The sequence below is a fragment of the Hemibagrus wyckioides genome, linkage group LG15 (genome assembly GCF_019097595.1).
Source record: "Hemibagrus wyckioides isolate EC202008001 linkage group LG15, SWU_Hwy_1.0, whole genome shotgun sequence".
NCBI lineage: Eukaryota > Metazoa > Chordata > Actinopteri > Siluriformes > Bagridae > Hemibagrus > Hemibagrus wyckioides.
Window position 1 is genome coordinate 13,065,665 of NC_080724.1, and position 16,836 is coordinate 13,082,500.

Here is a 16,836-nt window from a genome sequence, read left to right on the forward strand (position 1 = left end):
CTTGGCGATCAGAGTCTAAGATTTCTGGCACCAAAACAACGTCACGCTAGCTATTCCAGGCCCGAGAGCCACATAGCAGAGCAGGCTAGGGTGACACAGAGAGGTGCATTGTGGGGAGGAAGGGGTGTCATTAGGACCCCATGGGATGCGAATAGATGGACTGCTGATGATGCTTTAGTGTGGTGAGACAAGCACAAGGAGCGTTAATGCGACCTAAGGATGAAAGGATGCCGCATGAACTATGACTCTTATAGAGAGAGAGAGAGAGAGAGAGAGAGATCCTCTTCTGGCTGCAGGGCATTATATAAATAAATTAAATTTTATAATTTATAATTATAATAAGTTCTAATTATTTTAAAGGTCGAAGAAAGCTGAGAAAGCTTTCAGCCATTTATGACCCTTTTTGTTTTCCACACACTAATATATAACGTGTGTATGATTGTTTTATATTATTGTCATGCTTTAAATGTTTTATGTATGTGGAAAAAACACAGCAAAAGATTCACGATCAAACGCTTTAATGACGTTAAAAAATGGATTAAACAAAAAAGAATTTGCAGAGTGAAGTAAGAGGAAAGAAAATGAGGGTTTTTGTTTTGAAAGACTGCAGCGTTTTGAATTAAGATCCTTCAAGAGGACATGAAAAGCTACACAATCATCACCATGACATAAAGCCTTTTATAAAGAGATGAAAATAAAAAACAAAAAACCTTTCTACTATAAACAAGTAACATGTCCACTTTAAACAATATTCCAGAAGTTTCTTCAGCAAATAACTGAATGATTAGTGAGTATGTATAACACTTTTAATGCTGTCCTTCTCGGGAGAGAATCTGTGTAAATGACGATTATATTACACCAGAAAATGATCATACTGAAAATACAGTCCCTCAAACACCAACCAAGTGGCAGCTTTAAGAAGAGAAAAGAGAGAGAAAAGGAGGAAAAATCCAAAAAACAAATCAACTTCAAATATGACATGATAGAAAACAACAGAGAAATGAAGGGGAGTTTCTAGAAACAGAAAAGCATGTCTGTATCATACTCCAAACCTCCTGTATTTACATCAACACTGTTACAGTACATTCTGTCCACAGATTTTGGGAAGATCGCAGCTCTTTATGTTTTATTGTTCTTAAAATCAAGTTTGTAAAACAAGGCATATTTATTTACAAGAAAATACAACTTTGAGTTAAAGTGAAGTGTGAAAAGCTACAAAATATATGAAAGATGAAAACATTCCCAAAGGTCAAATGTGAAATTTTATTGTCCATCCTTCCTGCTCACATGATCACGGTTTCTGTGTACAAACTGTAGTTATTGAAGCGCTGCTTGGTTTTACAGGCAGGACTGAGTGAGCGAGATCTAGGAATAATGGGCGTGGTTATTGTAGTTGTCGGGCCGTTGCTTGCCCACCTGGAGGGAGGCCGCTGATTGGCTGGACGAGCCGGACGAGAGAAACTCCGCCGAGGTGTAGTGGGGGATGAGTCGTAGCTCAACTACAGGAATTAGAAGACATGAGTGAGTGCACTTTTAATTTTAAGGAAATTTTACTTTTAGCAAAACTAAAACTGTTAAGCTTCCTCACCTGGTGTGGCGATGGTGTGTTCCTTGGTGATGGTGTAGAGCAGTTACCCAGAATCCTCTCTGCCATCTTGAAGTCAGTCTGTAGATTGTCTGTCCCCCAATGTGAGGTCTTCACACCTCCTTTTGCACCTCTGTGTTCCCAGTTCTGAAGTGTTGCAGGCGCCTCAGTGTCCTTGACGGTCACATGCTTGGATCCTCGGCTTCCACCGAGCTTCGGGGACCTGGGCACCAATTTGGGCACCAATGTGGTTACAATTCCATCCTCAATCAGCGTTTTCCCTTCATTTTCCTGCAACATGGCACAGAATTTCCGGAGAACAGAAGGGCTGCTACAACTCCGGTCCACTAGGGGGCACTTCTGTGAGTCGGAGTAGTGCACAGGGCGGGCAGGGACATGGGGACTGTCTCTCTGCTTTGGCGGTTTACTGACTGATCTCTGTGGGGAGGTGACCTGGTCTTTCCAGCTGACATGTCGGGCTTGTGGTTCATCCCAAACTGAGACTTTATTCTTCCTGTTCTGCACTTCCTCAAATTCACCCAGTGATACACAGCCAGTCCTATGGAAGAGACAAGAACCCAAACAACCAATCAGAGAAAACAAACTAGCCAGAAACAGGTTCAGACTGGCAAGTGACAAGCACCAGGTGACTGATGACAAGTGGGGGTTAGAGTTATAGTGAGACACACACCTGCTGCTCACTGGCCACTGATCAGTGTAAACACTCTGGATGGAGCTCTGAAAGACAGGAGGGAAAATGGTTCAAACACCAGTCTAAACACTGACCCTGATAGTGTAAAGACTATAAAAGTTCTGTAAACTCACCGTATTTGGAGCTCCATGTGGTTTCTCTCGGCTTTGGCTGAAACTCCCGCTGTCCATCCCGAGGTATCCGTCCAGAATGTCTAACATAACGTCCTGACCCTTAACTGTGTAACTCTGAGGACCTGCAAAGCCACTGTTCTGATAAACACCATAGCTGCACGGGTCACTGGTGTGGTTACTTAGGTGTTTAAAAGTCTTGTGTTGCACTGGGATGTTGTTTACATTTCCACCATAGAAACCACTGTTAGGGTAACCGCTGGTGTTGCTGACAGGAAGTAAGGTGATGTCCAGCTGAGTGTTGGAGTTTGGATTGATCTCAGTGGCTCCCCTGCGTGCTTCCACCACCTTATACAACTGTAACACACACAGTATAAGTCAGGTACACACTGCTTGTGTGTGTGAGTGTGTATGTGTGTGTGAGAATCCTACCAGCTGACTCTTGGTGAGTTTATTAAGGTAGTTAACACAGTAACACATAATCTCTTTAATTACTGTCCCATTCCAGAGTGTGTGTATGTACGTGTGTCCATTCCAGTGTTATTAAAGTTGTTCCTATCCCCTTTCAATGTGTGTGCGTGTGTGTGTGTGTGAATTTGGGTGGAGCTATTCTTACACACATAAACACACTCTAGGACACACACTCTGCCAACTACAGAGATAGATACACTGTGCTGCCAACTCTGGGGGTCAACACCCGTTCGACCAATCAGAAACCTCACCCTGCTGCCACAGTGGGGGCAACAACAACAACATCAACATCATAATCATCAACAGCAACGACTGCAGCTCACTATACACACTTATCAGGTGTGTCTATATGTACGTGATGTGTGTATTTTTATTTAATTTATATTTTAGTTCAATCTTAGTATTTGTGTAGCTATTAGCTATTTGTTTGTCTCACCTCTTCTATTTTCCTCTGCACTTCCTGTAGTTGCTCCTCCCACAGCTGCATCTCTGAGTCGAAGGAGTCGAGCGAGTCCACACACTCTCCGCTCCACACACGCACTCCAGGATCAACACTACAGTGCAGGTCCAGGGCAGCCATCATGTGCTCTGTGTGTGTGTATCAGACTAGGAGGTAAGACTGAATTCTGTTTCTGAAAGAGAGAAAGACATTGACATAGAGAGGGTCAGGTCTCTAAACCCAGACAGTGTTTATTCCTCTCTCTCTTCCTTCTGAGCAACATGTCAGTGTTTCCTGAGTGAAGAAGGAGGAAGGTTCAGAGAAATGGGAAAGAGAAAAGAGGAAAGTGAGGAAAGAAGAAAGAAGAAAATCTGTAGGTGCAAAAGGACGAGGAAGGGAAATGGAAGAAATTAGGAATAGGACAATAGTGAAAAAGAGGAAGTAGTAAAAAGAAATAAGAAACAAAATAAATGTAATTTTTAAAAAAAAAAAGTAAAAGGAGGAAAGCAGGAGGAAGAAGTCAGAAAATAAGGAAATCAAAGTCTAAAAACAGGAAATGGGAGAAATGTAAGAAAGGGAGGAAATGGAGGAAAAGAGGAAATGGTAATTATGGGCTTAAATGATTTAAATGAAATGAGAGAATGAGGAAAATTAATGGAGAAAAAAATGGGACAGAAAAAAATTAAAAGAAAAGAGGATAAAAGTATCTCGAATCAGTACAGTGTTGTCTATTATAATAATGTGTAAAGTGTGTGTTATATAGTAGTATTTACACTATATTCTACACTAATCCTCGTGTTTTACAGGAAGTCAGGTGCGAGGCTTCTCCCTCTATATTAGAGTTTAATTCAGAGAAGCTCGTCTTCCCATCGAGATCATTCTCAGCTTTTTTCCTTCACCCGGTTCTGTAGAGGTCAACGACCCCTGACGGATGAGGACCTCTGACCTGCTTGGAAGCAAACGGAGTCCAGTGCTTTCCAAAATACCAGTGAGTGCTGTTTCATTTGGGGTGTGTGAGCTGCGGGATCAGAAACCGGACACCGGAGTGTCTCCTGGGTGCCGGATGGAGCTGCGTGTGATGTAAGAAGTGTGGAATATTTAGAACGCTGTCACTAGGCTATGGACCAGAAACAAGATGAATTATATGACCAGTGTGATTGTATGAGTGAGTCAGAGAGCTGCAGAGGAATAACCCTCACATGCTGATTAGTCAGGACACACTTCACATGTAACATAGCTGGAATTATAATACGTTATTTTCTTTTTTAAAACAATTTTACAAGCCCGTAAAATACGACCTGGTTATTATTTCAGTTTTTATTTTTTTAAGGAGATTGAGTCTTTTCATACATCATTACACCTCATTGTTTACTGGCTAGATACAGAAACACAGTCTGGTTATTTAAACAGATCTGTACACTAATATATATCTCGCTGTCAGATTGCATTACCTTCGTGAGCTAAATGTTAAGGATGTTTGAAATTTACAAACAAGTCTCACGGCAAGTAGAACAGTCTGTTACGCAAGAACGGTGACGTTCAGGGTGGGAAATATGATATGATATTAAAATTACAGAACTTTGTTACAATTTTTTTAGTTAATTTTACAGTTCAATATCTATGAATAACAGTAACTATAAATAATGGAATTTCACTGAAAAGATCATTTTTGTGTTCACGTACTTGAATATTATTATCTATGATGTAGTGTATGTCAATAAATATAAAAATTCAGGTAACATATTCTCTTATAATACTAAATATCTGTGTGTCATGTAGCTGTAGAGTGAAAATTTCTGTAATTCTGTACATCACACTTCTTACCTGTAGGTTGTGAAGCTGATCTGTGAGACACGAACAAAGTCCTTAATCTAAGAAAGTTCTCCTTTCCTGCTGTCGGTCCAGTCTATAAAGTCCTCTGGAGCTGTAAAATATTTCAAAGCCGCTCGTTCCTCCTCTCTTCAGATCAGACTCTTACTGAATGATGTTTCGGCTGAAGTGGGGAAACTTTATAGCTCTTCTTTTTTTTCTATTTCCACCGCGGCGTCACTCAGGCCGGTGTGTCATAACAGCAGATTTATGGGCACCATGTGAGCGCCTGTCGTCACCGACATCCCCGGCTTCGAATTACACGGCCTGTTGGACCCCAGTGTGTTTACATGGCCGTGTTTTCAGCTTTATTTTTAACGTGACTGTTGCCTTTGCTGTTGCTGCTCTGGTTTAGGATGCGGCAGATTCTCAGCTCGTGTGTCTTTCTGCACAGGTTAGAGTTTTTCCTCAACAACAGAATCCTAAACAAGATCACACACTCAGTCCATTGGTTAAAGGTTGTTTTTTATTGTTTATTATTATGGATTTATTTTGAGCCCAGGATTATGGCAATCTGACCCGTCTGCAGTTTACACACAGGCTGGGGTTTAATTTAGCAATACTCTTTCGTGATGTGGAAGCGTGTGTGGTGTGTATCTGTTGCTTGTTGTGTTTTTCCTGCACTATTACACACTGCACACTTGCATGTATGGTATAGTTCTTTAGAGCTGTTGATTTTCCTGTAACACACTTCAAAAAGGGATTTTCTCCTCTTACATCACACAGTTGCTTTGGATTACAAAGATTTATTTATGAATGAACAACTTAATTTTTTTCTCTGTTTGTAGTTGAAGTTGTGGAGCGTCCATGAGACAGGTGACTTCCTGGTGTCTCTTGTGTTCTATCAGCAATAGAAACAGAATATAAACAGAGTTTCCCTCATCAGTCTCTCTTTATTCTCTCTCTTCAAGTTAATAAGAGAAAACTCTCAGCTTGTCATGTTACTGATAAACCGCAAAGAAGTATAAACTCCTCTGTCCTGAAGATTTGGGAAAAACTTCACGTTCCAGCTTCACCTCTGACTGATACACAGCACTGACACTGGAGACTCCTCACAGAAATGCTGAGTGTTTTCCAGTCATGTGTTCACTCACCTCTGGAAACAACCAGAGTCTTCCTTAGGAAGCAGCAGGAATTCTGGGAAATTCTGTCCTAATGTCCACAGACAGCACTTTTTGTTTGCATATGTGCTTCAATGAGCATGTTGTTGGGGAAAACAAAGACAAAATGACAAAAGAATCCGCAGTGCCAGCAGTGCATTCTGGGTAATGTAGTCTCCTTTGGTACTCCATCTGGTTAAGTTTAGGTTTTGCATTCTAGCTGAAATGAAAGGCACGCTGTCTTTGTAAATGAAGTTCCAGTGGCTCTGGTCAGTATAGTGTTCGGGGAAAGGCAGTCCTGTGTCCATTCTGGGGGTCACGGTCCCGGGTTTCTTGAGAAGCACGCCTCCTGTAATTCTGCATGAACGGAAAACGAGCACAACATCTACATACGAACAAAACAAAAGGACAAAAGGTCTGCTAACGAAAGGATGAGACGGAGAAATCACAGCACGAAAAAGAGGGTGAAAAGAAAAAAGAGTTTGAACATGGTAGCGTAAGAAAGCGAGGAGACGAGCAGGAGGATGAGGATGAGTAAAATGAGCGGCTGAAACATCTGAGCAAAAAAAACAACAACAACAACAACAACAACAAAACAAAACAACAGCAGAATTAAGAAAGAGACGTGCATCAGAAACCACAGAGGGATGCAAGAAAAGACAGGGTCAGGGGAAAGAGAAAAACCGTCAGTGATGGTGAATTATTTAAAGCAATAGTTCACATGGGAAACTAAGCGAAGCTAAAGGAAGCAGTTAGCGTAATGTTTTAATGCTAATTAAACTGAATTGTGTTTATCATCAACATGCGAGACACACACCACACTGTCCTGGAACATCTTCCACTTATTGCAGATAATATAATCAAATCTTCACTTTACTTTTAATAACCAGTGAGTTTGATGTTATAAAAAACACCAACATTCTGCATGTGAGTCATGCTGTGGTTCCCATAGCGACGGGTAACATCAATGTGTTGAGTTTTAGTTTCACTTTCAGTTTTGTTTCCGCCCTCACTGCTCTTACTGCATACTGAGAAAACACACACACACACACACACACACACACACACACACGCACTTACAGATAGTCGCTCCTCTGAATGTGTTTCCTCCCGTTTGGGCCTGTCCAGTCTCTCTATAACCCCCATGAACCCCTGCAGCTCGGTTCTGAACTCGTTCATCTGCGTGCCGATGCGATGGAGCAGCTGTCGTTCACGTGTCCTCACGTCTTCATCGTCACCATCCTCTACTCCAGCCTGCTCTCTGTCGGCCACAAACTCCTGCGTGTGAGCGATGAGCAGCTCGATGGTGTGCGTCAGTCGCTCTGCCTCGGCTCGGATCTCCGTCATGCGCTGGCGCTCGCGAGGTGAGCGAGGGAGGAGTGGAGGAGTAGAGCGACGGATGAGGGGATGAGGAGAGACAGATGAGTGTAGCATGTCCTCTGAGTCACTTTCACCCCCAATGGGACCTTCACGCTTCTGATGAAGAGGGAGGAGTGATGAAGAGGAGGAGTCATCGCTTTCTCCTTCTATACCTCCTCTGTCTTTTCCTCCACTTCTTTCTCTTTCTCCCCCACCATGATCTCCACGTCCATCTGCTCCGCTTCCTTCTTTCTCTTCCTCACTTCCTCCTCGTTCTCCTATTCTTCCTCGTTCTTTTCTTTCTTTTACTGCTTCATCTGCTGTAGTTCTTTCACCCAAACTTCCTCCTTTTTCTTGTCCTTCTTCTTCTGTTCTTCCTCTGCTTTCTTTTCCATGTTCTTTTTTATTTTCTAATGCTCCTTCTTCCCCTCCTGTTTGTCTACCTCCTCCAGCTTCTTCTCTTCTTCCTTCTTCTCCTCGTCCTAATTTTTCTTCTCTTCTGTCATCACTCTGTTTATTAAGCATCACTCTCTTCTCATACTGCAGCTGCATCACTTTCCCACTCAGTTCATTCACCTGCAGCCGAGCTGCTTTCAGCTCCTCCTTCAACATCTCCATAGCTGCAGCCCCATCCTCTGATGATAAAGCTCCACCCTCTGCTGCATGTCTCGATGCCTCTTTAAGCCTCAGCTTCTTCAGCTCGCTCTTCGCTTTCCTGTTCTGCTCCTCCGCATCTGCCAAATTCCGCCTCAGTAATTCTGCCTCGTCTTCCACTAGCTGCAGCTGCTGCCTTAGTTCAGAAAGCCCCTCCCCTTGATTTACATCAGCCACACCCTCTGTCGCTCCTGGAGACAGATCTTCTCCACCTCTCAGGATTTCGATCTCCGCCCTCAGAGCTCGGTTCTCCAGCTCAAGCTCGATGATCTTGCGCCCCAGGATGTTGGCTTCCTCCTCCACCAGTCGGAGGCGGAGCCTCAGCTCTGATTGACGGGCAGTGGGTGGGCCTACTGCTTCACCTTTAAACTGGAGGCTGTCAAAATCACCATAAAATGAGCGATACTTCTGCAGCTCCTGCTCTGCGTCATCCTTCTCCTTGTCGAGCTTCGCCATCTTCTTCCTCATGAGTGTCATTTCCTCGTTAATGAAGGACAGCTGGCACTTCAGATCCTCACTGTCCTCCTGACAGCCAAAATATATCAAATAATAATAAAATAATATGGAGAAAGGTTAAAGTAGCATTTCATTTGATTCAAGTTGTGTTTAAAGCACAGTGTGCAAAAAACAAAGCAAGAAGAAGCCTCATGTTTTCATGATTAGTGTGAACTCACTTCACTGGGGGTCTGAGTGTTCTTCCTCTCACTCCTCTGAGCATCTTTACTGCCTCTCCTCTTCTGGCACAAACACACACACACATTAATGTGCAGTGAACCTGCCATACAAGTTTAAAGAGAAAAGTGCTCTAACCTAAATTACTGATATTCTGAAATGGTGTGTGTGTGTGAATGAGTGTGTGTGTACCTCTTTGGCTCTCTCCAGCTCGTTCTGCAGCGTCTCCTTGTTGACCTCCAGCTGGATGAGCTTCTCTCTCAGTCTCTCGTTCTCTTCCTCTGTCTTTGTGCGTTTCTCCTCCACGTTCTTCAGCTCATTGTGGAGCCTCACTGACACGTCCTTTGCCACCTGATACCACACATACTCATTAGGCTTACTCTATGTGTGTGTGTGTGTGTGTGTGAGTACTGAAGTGTACTCTAACCCTATCTTCAAACAATGCAACATGCGTTTGTTTGTGTCCCAAACCAATTGGAAATCACACAAGCAATTTTTATACTAATTAGTGCGTTATTTATCCATCCATCCATTTTCTGTACCCGCTTTATTCCTAATTAGGGTCACGGGGGTCTGCTGGAGCCTTTCCCTGCATGCATTGGGCGAAAGGCAGGGGTACACCCTCGACAGGACGCCAGTCCATCACAGGGCCACACACATATAGACAGACAACCACACACACTCACACTCACTCCTATGGGCAATTTAGAATTACCAGTCGATGTAATGTACATGTTTTTGGACTGTGGGAGGAAACCAGAGTACCCGGAGTAAACCCACGCAGACACGGGGAGAACATGCAAACTCCACACAAAAAGGCCCCTGCCTGTTCGAACCCGGGATTCAGACATGTGTTATTTAATTTTATTTATAACTAGTCAGCTTTAATGTACTGCTTCTACTGTTTCTCAAACCCACACAGAAACCTACAGCAGTCGCTACACACACACAATCAGAGCATCATGAGTGACTTGTCACCTGTGAGTGCACATCAGAATTTTCATAATTGACTTGTCTCACCTTCAGGTCCTGTTCCAGGTTCCTCAGCAGTTCCTCGTTGATCTCTCCACCTGAAGTGTATTGCAGGTGTTTGCGCTCAGCTTTGCGTACACGATACTGAAGGATCCTGCAGTTTTTATTGGCTCGCTCCAGCTCTCGCCGCAGCTCATGCAACCGGCAGGTATCTTCTTCATAAAAGGCATCATGCATCTCCTCCATCTCCACACGCATCTCCTGAATCTCTGTCTGCACAAACATACAATGTAACTGGATTCTGTCATGCACTGAAAAGGCAATTATTAATTAATGCAATTTCTCCTTAGTTCCACTTCCCACCCTCCAGCCAGCTCTCTCCTTCCACACAACCGCTATGAGCCCGAGGGGGTGAAGCCTAACACACACTTCCTCTGAGACACGTGAGGCCAGACAATAATCAAACTCTCACTCAAGCTGCATCACAGAGTGGCGGAACAGAAAAAAGCTCCATCTGCCCTGTTCCACATAGATGAGCTCACAGATGCACATGATTATCTAGTGTGGCTGTGATTGACCAGAGAGAGAGTAAGCCCCTCCCACACCCAATCCTGTGCTCGAGATTGGCCATGTCCTGATCTGTTGTTGACTCTGTTCATGCTGAAATGTACTGCAGTGGAGTTGATTTGTGTCACTAAATATTGTGTTGTGAAAAAGTTTGAAAAATAATTCAATAATAATCAAATAATAATTTGAATAATAATTCAATATATATGAGCTTATCATGTGTAATGTCGTGAGCTGGTACAGTGCACAAATTCTTACATCACACAATTTTATTCAATTAGAATTTAAATATACAGGGTGAACAAAAAAATCAGGAAACTCTGAGCGTATCAAGAAGCACTATTTCTAAAATTTCTTCCAGGAAAATGTGTGTAAATGTAACAAAGTGTAATAAGTAAATAAATAATAAATACAAATTCACTTATAGGTAGTTTCATTCCAATTGATTCTTGACTTTCAGGTTCAGTCCCTTTTTGCACAAATCACTAAATCATGATATGATTAGCTGATGCCTTATCTGATCCGTTAGTGCACTTTTGCCCCTCCACTGCCCCCAAACCCCCAAACTCCCATAATTCCACCATCTAAAATCTGGACACAACTGAAATATATAACAAAAGTGTGAAGTGTGTGTGGGCGTGTGTGTGTGTGTGTGTGTGTGTGTAAATAAGAAACGTACTCTAAGAGCTTCATTCTCATCCTGTAACCTCCGGAGCTCCTCGTGCAGCTCTTCATCAGGGCGCGGTTCCGGTTCCTCCGGTTCGTTTTGCATGTTGCTGCTGTTTGAGTTTTTGGATGTCTCTCTGTAGCCGGTGTGTGTGTGTGTGTGATGCTACCCGATCACCCCATAAACCGGAAGCGCTACCGGAAGGTTGCCAGGTTAGACTCTTCGCTTCTTCTCTTCTTAATCGTCTTAATCTTAAACGGTAAGTGAGTGTTAAATAAAACACAATTAAAATAATGTAGGTTTCACATTCACTGACCTACTTTTACATTTATGTGCTACATATTAGTATATTTTCATGAATTTTCTTCAAAGTCATTTGTTATCTGTCAAAAATAAACGTTAATAACAGTCTCGAAAGAAATGAGATAGAAATGTTCCAATCTGGCAACAACATCCGTCAATTTCAGCACCATCAGGGCCGGACAGCAGCTTCACGACCAGAGTTGCCATATCCACAGTTTTCGCATAATATTTTAGGCTAGATTATACCCTGTCAGTATCAAACCCTTACACGCCTAGTCGATTTTTAACAACCCGTTATGTGGGTTGGAGAGTTATTATTCAGGTTTGTTGTTGTTGTTGTTGTTTATAGGAATTAACACAGAGATTTGGCAACCCTGCTCACAACCCGGAAGTGTAGTCAAAAACGTAGATGAATTATTCAAACACTCAATAGTAGAGAAATAGTGAGTTATATGGAGTGGTAAAATGGTAGAAAGTACAATGATAACGTGTAAAATGTATAAAATGTAGAAATACATGGTTGTTGTTAACTCAACCTCCTCCAACTGTGTGGCTCTGAGGTAAAAATAAAAGGGTATTTCCACCTAATCCAGGTAATTTAATGTTATATGAGGAACGTTATCTGAGACTCGGTTGTGGGTGGTGAGATACACTATATTGCCAAAAGTATTCGCTCACCTGCCTTGACTCCCATATGAACTTAAGTGACATCCCATTCCTAATCCATAGGGTTCAATATGACGTTGGTCCACCCTTTGCAGCTATAACAGCTTCAACTCTTCTGGGAAGGCTGTCCAGAAGGTTTAGGAGTGTGTTTATGGGAATTTTTGACCATTCTTCCAGAAGCGCATTTGTGAGGTCACACACTGTTGTTGGACGAGAAGGCCTGGCTCTCAGTCTCCGCTCTAATTCATCCCAAAGGTGTTCTATCAGGTTGAGGTCAGGACTCTGTGCAGGCCAGTCAAGTTCATCCACACCAGACTCTGTCATCCATGTCTTTATAGACCTTGCTTTGTGCACTGGTGCACAGTCATGTTGGAAGAGGAAGGGGCCAGCTCCAAACTGTTCCCACAAAGTTGGGAGCATGGAATTGTCCAAAATGTCTTGGTATGCTGAAGCATTCAGAGTTCCTTTCACTGGAACTAAGGGGCCAAGCCCAGCTCCTGAAAAACAACCCCACACCATAATCCCCCCTCCACCAAACTTTACACTCGGCACAATGCAGTAAGACAAGTACCGTTCTCCTGGCAACCGCCAAACCCAGACTCGTCCATCAGATTGCCAGATGGAGAAGCGCGATTCGTCACTCCAGAGAACGCGTCTCCACTGCTCTAGAGTCCAGTGGCGGCGTGCTTTACACCACTGCATCCGACGCTTTGCATTGCACTTGGTGATGTATGGCTTGGATGCAGCTGCTCGGCCATGGAAACCCATTCCATGAAGCTCTCTGCGCACTGTTCTTGAGCTAATCTGAAGGCCACATGAAGTTTGGAGGTCTGTAGCGATTGACACTGCAGAAAGTTGGCGACCTCTTCACACTATGCGCCTCAGCAGCCGCTGACCCCGCTCCGTCAGTTTACGTGGCCTACCACTTCGTGGCTGAGTTGCTGTCGTTCCCAAACACTTCCACGTTCTTATAATACAGCTGACAGTTGACTGTGGAATATTTAGGAGCGAGGAAATTTCACGACTGGATTTGTTGCACAGGTGGCATCCTATCACAGTTCCACACTGGAATTCACTGAGCTCCTGAGAGCGACCCATTCTTTCACAAATGTTTGTAAAAACAGTCTGCATGCCTAGGTGCTTGATTTTATACACCTGTGGCCATGGAAGTGATTGGAACACCTGATTCTGATTATTTGGATGGGTGAGCGAATACTTTTGGCAATATAGTGTATCTGAACACTAGAGGGAGCTGTGGATCTAAGGATAGAGCATTGAAGCGTATCTTTACTTTATCTTTTTTCTAGAATACATTTAAAACTATGATCTTTTGGATATGAAACTAAAACCATCGCCACTGTTTTTATTTTTTTTGTTATCATTACTACTTTCAGCCCACACTAGATAGATACATCATGTTTGGACCAGGCGTCTCCAGTGTGATCCAGACAGGCCCAGTGTGACTGTAGCCAACTAAACTGGAGGCATCAGTATGAACTGAATGACTGACTGGAATCAGAGGCTTGGACGAAATGAAAGCCTGCAGCTACACTGGGCCTTACTGTGCATATTGATTGGAATCCTGGTTTGGACTGGTGTTAGTGGAGAATGATGGAGTCCTGTTGGAGAAATGTTGGAGAAGTGATTCCAGGTAAAATAAAAGTTGTTTGTGGTTGATGAACAGCTGAACAGGTTTAACACTAAGGTGAGTTTGCATTAAGGTAAGTGGCCCAGTGGAAAACTGGACAATCCCCAATCCTCTTATTGTACAGTCCCTGATCTGTGTGTGGTGTGTGTGTGTGTGTAAGAGAGAGAGAGAGAGAGAGAGAGAAAGAGAGAGAGAGAGAGAGAGAGAATGACAGACAGACTAATTTGTCAGCTTTGACCCACTTAACCATCAGATCCACTGGCTTTGCTATTGTAATGAAAGAGAGGAACATATCTGTGTTTGTCTCCTAAATTAGTTGCAAAAACATAATTACATAATTTAAATGTAATTTTAAAAGTAAATGTTTACTTGTCATAGAGTCTCTTATCTTACAAACTCTTTCCATGACATTTCATATCATATATTAAAAGTATATAACTGTAAAATATAATTAGTGTTTTCAGCTTCTTTCTCTCACAGGAACATGGATCAGAGTTTCAAAAAAGGAAGTTAAGTTTAACCACTTAAGTTTCTTCACCAGTCTTTTCTTGGAGTTTTGCAGCTTGTTTTGTCTTATTCACTTAAAGAGAGAGTAAAGTTCGGCTGGTGAGGGAAACCAGCGGCTGGTGTTTGTAGGTGCTGTAACTGAATGACAACAGGAACGGGATCGCTTCACACATTCACATTGAATGTAACCAAACAACATGCCATTCTTTAATTAAAACTGTAATTGTTGGTAAACTGTTGTGGTATAAGAGAAATAAAAACCTTTAGGGATGTGCTGTTATAGGAATAGTGTTATAGGATTGGCAGTGGTAGCTCAAGGGGTTAAGGCTCTGGGTTGTTGATTGGAAGATTGGGGTTCAAGCCCCAGCACTGCCAAGCTTTAGGTTGGGTCCTTTAGGTCCTTGAGCAAGGTGATTCTTTTCTATTGATTCCTCTGTTTCAGGAGTGAACAAAAAGACAAAACTGAAACACAAACTGTAATAAAATGTCAAAAGAGTTTCCTGTAACCTGATTGTGGTTCAGCCGGTGCTCGGTGTCCTCAACATGCTTAGTGGACTAAATACAGTGGACTCTCTCACCTCCACACTGACCTGCTCTCCCCTGAAACCTCTCAGCATGACGAGCGTGTGTGTGTGTGTGTGTGTGTGTGTGTAAGCTCTTTTACAGCTAAAGCCAATTTGCTGGACTGCTTAGGTTAGAGCTGACTGAATTGAGAGCTCTAAGTCATACGGCTCTGTCCTCTGTCACCCTGAGAGAGACGAGAAGAATATATTCAGAGAACAGATTCAGAGTAAAAACTCAAGACCCAGACTGAATAAATGGTTCAGATCAGACCTAATATAAATGTTAAGTATTAAATTTTTAAGTATTAAATAAACAGTTTATTACAGAGTGGTGAAGCAGAGTTCCTGTTACTCCATGAGGTTGATTATTTTCCTCTAACAGCATGTCCCTGAGTGTTTTATTCCTCTTATAACACAGCAAATTCTTCAACAATTACAAATGTCATTTATTTAAGAATGACAGAACCAGTCACTGGCATCCTGTTTATTCTTTTTTCATCAGCAGACATTTGCTATTTTCATCCATGAAAACAATGGTCAAAAAAACAAAGAAAAGAACACTAAAGGAACTTTCTACATTTCCTATATAAATTCAAGAGAAAACACACCCAAACACACACACACACATACAAGAAGCTTGCAAAAATAATCTGTGGAAATACTTATAAATCTATATGTACATTTTATTTGATTAACATGTTTTATGTAACACTGTTGGAAACGATGTTGGGGAAATGAAACAAAAAACTTTCTATACTCTACACTCAAAAGTAATCTCAATACAATATAAACACTAACAGAGGTTTAATGAGGATGATGTTGGTCTTTAGTCGCTAATTTGTCCCCAGTTAGGTGATATTCTGCATTTAATTAATAAGATATTAAATGCACAGAGATTCTCTTTGCTCAGTTTTAAATCTAATCAGCTGGAATAAAAACCAGCGGTCAGTCCACACCCCGGTCAACAACGACTTCTGGACATCTACAGCTCTACATGCTTATTTGATTTAGAATAAAATGACCAATGCTGGCAATTCCACATTAATAAGCATGTTATATGAGGTCAGCAAGCAGAATGTACAGTACACACATAGAGAACCGTTGAGAGAATCTGCTCCAGCTAAACACGCGCTAAATCTACACAACGCTACACAAGTGTGTTCGGAGTCCGGTACGTTCACGCTCAGCCCATTAGATGAACACAAACCTGTACTGTGATCGGGAAGTGTTTCATTAATCCCATTTAATGTGGTGACGTGGAAGATTTCTACTTTATTGACATGTTCTTTCTCATCAGCAGAGAAGGCGCTTTAGCCAGTGATTTTTTTTTTCTGCTAGTGTAAAAGCAAACACACACACACACACTCTCTGCAATAAACATCAGAGGAAATTGGGATCTCTAATTGCACAAAAGTATTTAAATATGTCATTATGTCTAAGGTTGTGTTTGAACATCAGATTTAATTTCATATGGTTTATTTTTGTGTCTGATCTTGATGCGTTTCCTGAGATTAAGACGTAAATTAGTGTTCCCTGCTGATCAAAGATATTCTTCATAACACACTGTCGTTGTTTACAAGATCACAATGATCCTTGCAGATTGAATATTCTGATAAATATCAGAAATGATGATGATAAATAACAGATGACCGGCACATAGCTGGACATATAAATAAGTAAATAAAATGGAATCCAGTGAAATGGCAACCCCTCTCAATCAGCACTGAATGATTTGACCCCCCCCCACACACACACCCACCCATCCATCACTTACACACTTAGCGTAGTTAGTGGTTTTGTAAACACCATCTAGCCCATCGAAAAACAGTCTACACACACTACTTCCCTGGAAACACTCCACAGTTCCACCGATGCAGAGTTTCTTTCGCTCCTCTCTCCTCCCTTCACTCCCTCTTTATTCGTTCCTTCTTGTGTTTCTTTCCGTTCTCCTCTACGTGCTCCACACTCCTCA

At 42.2% G+C, this 16,836-nt stretch overlaps 3 protein-coding genes and 1 long non-coding RNA gene across 7 annotated transcripts in view; 1 reads left to right on the forward strand and 3 right to left on the reverse strand.

Annotated features, from left to right (window-relative positions):
- Window positions 1-501: 501 nt before the first annotated feature.
- LOC131365525 (uncharacterized) lies at window positions 502-5,689 on the reverse strand. Its single transcript, XM_058409129.1, has 6 exons — window positions 5,142-5,689; window positions 3,315-3,510; window positions 2,411-2,764; window positions 2,277-2,323; window positions 1,589-2,144; window positions 502-1,499 (listed from the first exon to the last, which is right to left on the reverse strand). Exons 2-6 carry the CDS (start codon window positions 3,459-3,461, stop codon window positions 1,284-1,286), a joined length of 1,320 nt encoding a protein of 439 aa, XP_058265112.1. The 5' UTR covers window positions 3,462-3,510; window positions 5,142-5,689; the 3' UTR covers window positions 502-1,283.
- LOC131365526 (uncharacterized) lies at window positions 3,359-10,866 on the forward strand. 2 transcript variants are annotated; one of them, XR_009206702.1, is made up of 4 exons: window positions 3,359-3,491; window positions 4,124-4,397; window positions 9,998-10,151; window positions 10,294-10,866. It is a non-coding gene; the product is annotated as an uncharacterized LOC131365526 (long non-coding RNA). The 2 variants fall into 2 exon arrangements; XR_009206703.1 differs by having other exon boundaries at window positions 4,124-4,305.
- On the reverse strand, window positions 5,880-11,389 carry LOC131365523 (protein SOGA3-like). 3 transcript variants are annotated; one of them, XM_058409128.1, is made up of 6 exons: window positions 11,190-11,389; window positions 9,992-10,216; window positions 9,164-9,322; window positions 8,974-9,036; window positions 7,367-8,824; window positions 5,880-6,643 (listed from the first exon to the last, which is right to left on the reverse strand). In XM_058409128.1, the coding sequence occupies exons 1-6, from the start codon at window positions 11,280-11,282 to the stop codon at window positions 6,557-6,559; spliced, it is 2,085 nt and encodes a 694-aa protein (XP_058265111.1). In that variant the 5' UTR covers window positions 11,283-11,389; the 3' UTR covers window positions 5,880-6,556. The 3 variants fall into 3 exon arrangements, with proteins under 3 accessions (XP_058265111.1, XP_058265109.1, XP_058265110.1); XM_058409126.1 differs by having other exon boundaries at window positions 5,880-6,842; window positions 11,190-11,388; XM_058409127.1 differs by having other exon boundaries at window positions 5,880-6,842; window positions 8,974-9,033; window positions 11,190-11,387.
- Window positions 11,390-14,365: 2,976 nt separating this feature from the next.
- elovl4b (ELOVL fatty acid elongase 4b) overlaps window positions 14,366-16,836 on the reverse strand; it is a 9,128-nt gene continuing 6,657 nt past the window's right edge. The window contains exon 7 of the mRNA XM_058409147.1: window positions 14,366-16,836. This exon is cut by the window's right edge and continues 217 nt beyond it. Coding sequence (XP_058265130.1) covers window positions 16,769-16,836 — 68 coding nt within the window. The 3' untranslated portion in view covers window positions 14,366-16,768.

Coding starts and splice junctions, on each gene's coding strand:
- LOC131365525 (XM_058409129.1), bottom strand. CDS start 3,461: ATGATGGCTGCCCTGGACCTGCACTGTAGTGTTGATCCTGGAGTGCGT. Junction 2,324..2,410: donor CACATGGAGCTCCAAATACG/GTGAGTTTACAG, acceptor CCTGTCTTTCAG/AGCTCCATCCAGAGTGTTTA. Junction 2,145..2,276: donor CAGTGGCCAGTGAGCAGCAG/GTGTGTGTCTCA, acceptor TCTCTTCCATAG/GACTGGCTGTGTATCACTGG.
- LOC131365523 (XM_058409126.1), bottom strand. CDS start 11,282: ATGCAAAACGAACCGGAGGAACCGGAACCGCGCCCTGATGAAGAGCTG. Junction 10,217..11,189: donor ATGAGAATGAAGCTCTTAGA/GTACGTTTCTTA, acceptor ATGTTTGTGCAG/ACAGAGATTCAGGAGATGCG. Junction 9,323..9,991: donor ACCTGGAACAGGACCTGAAG/GTGAGACAAGTC, acceptor GTGTGGTATCAG/GTGGCAAAGGACGTGTCAGT.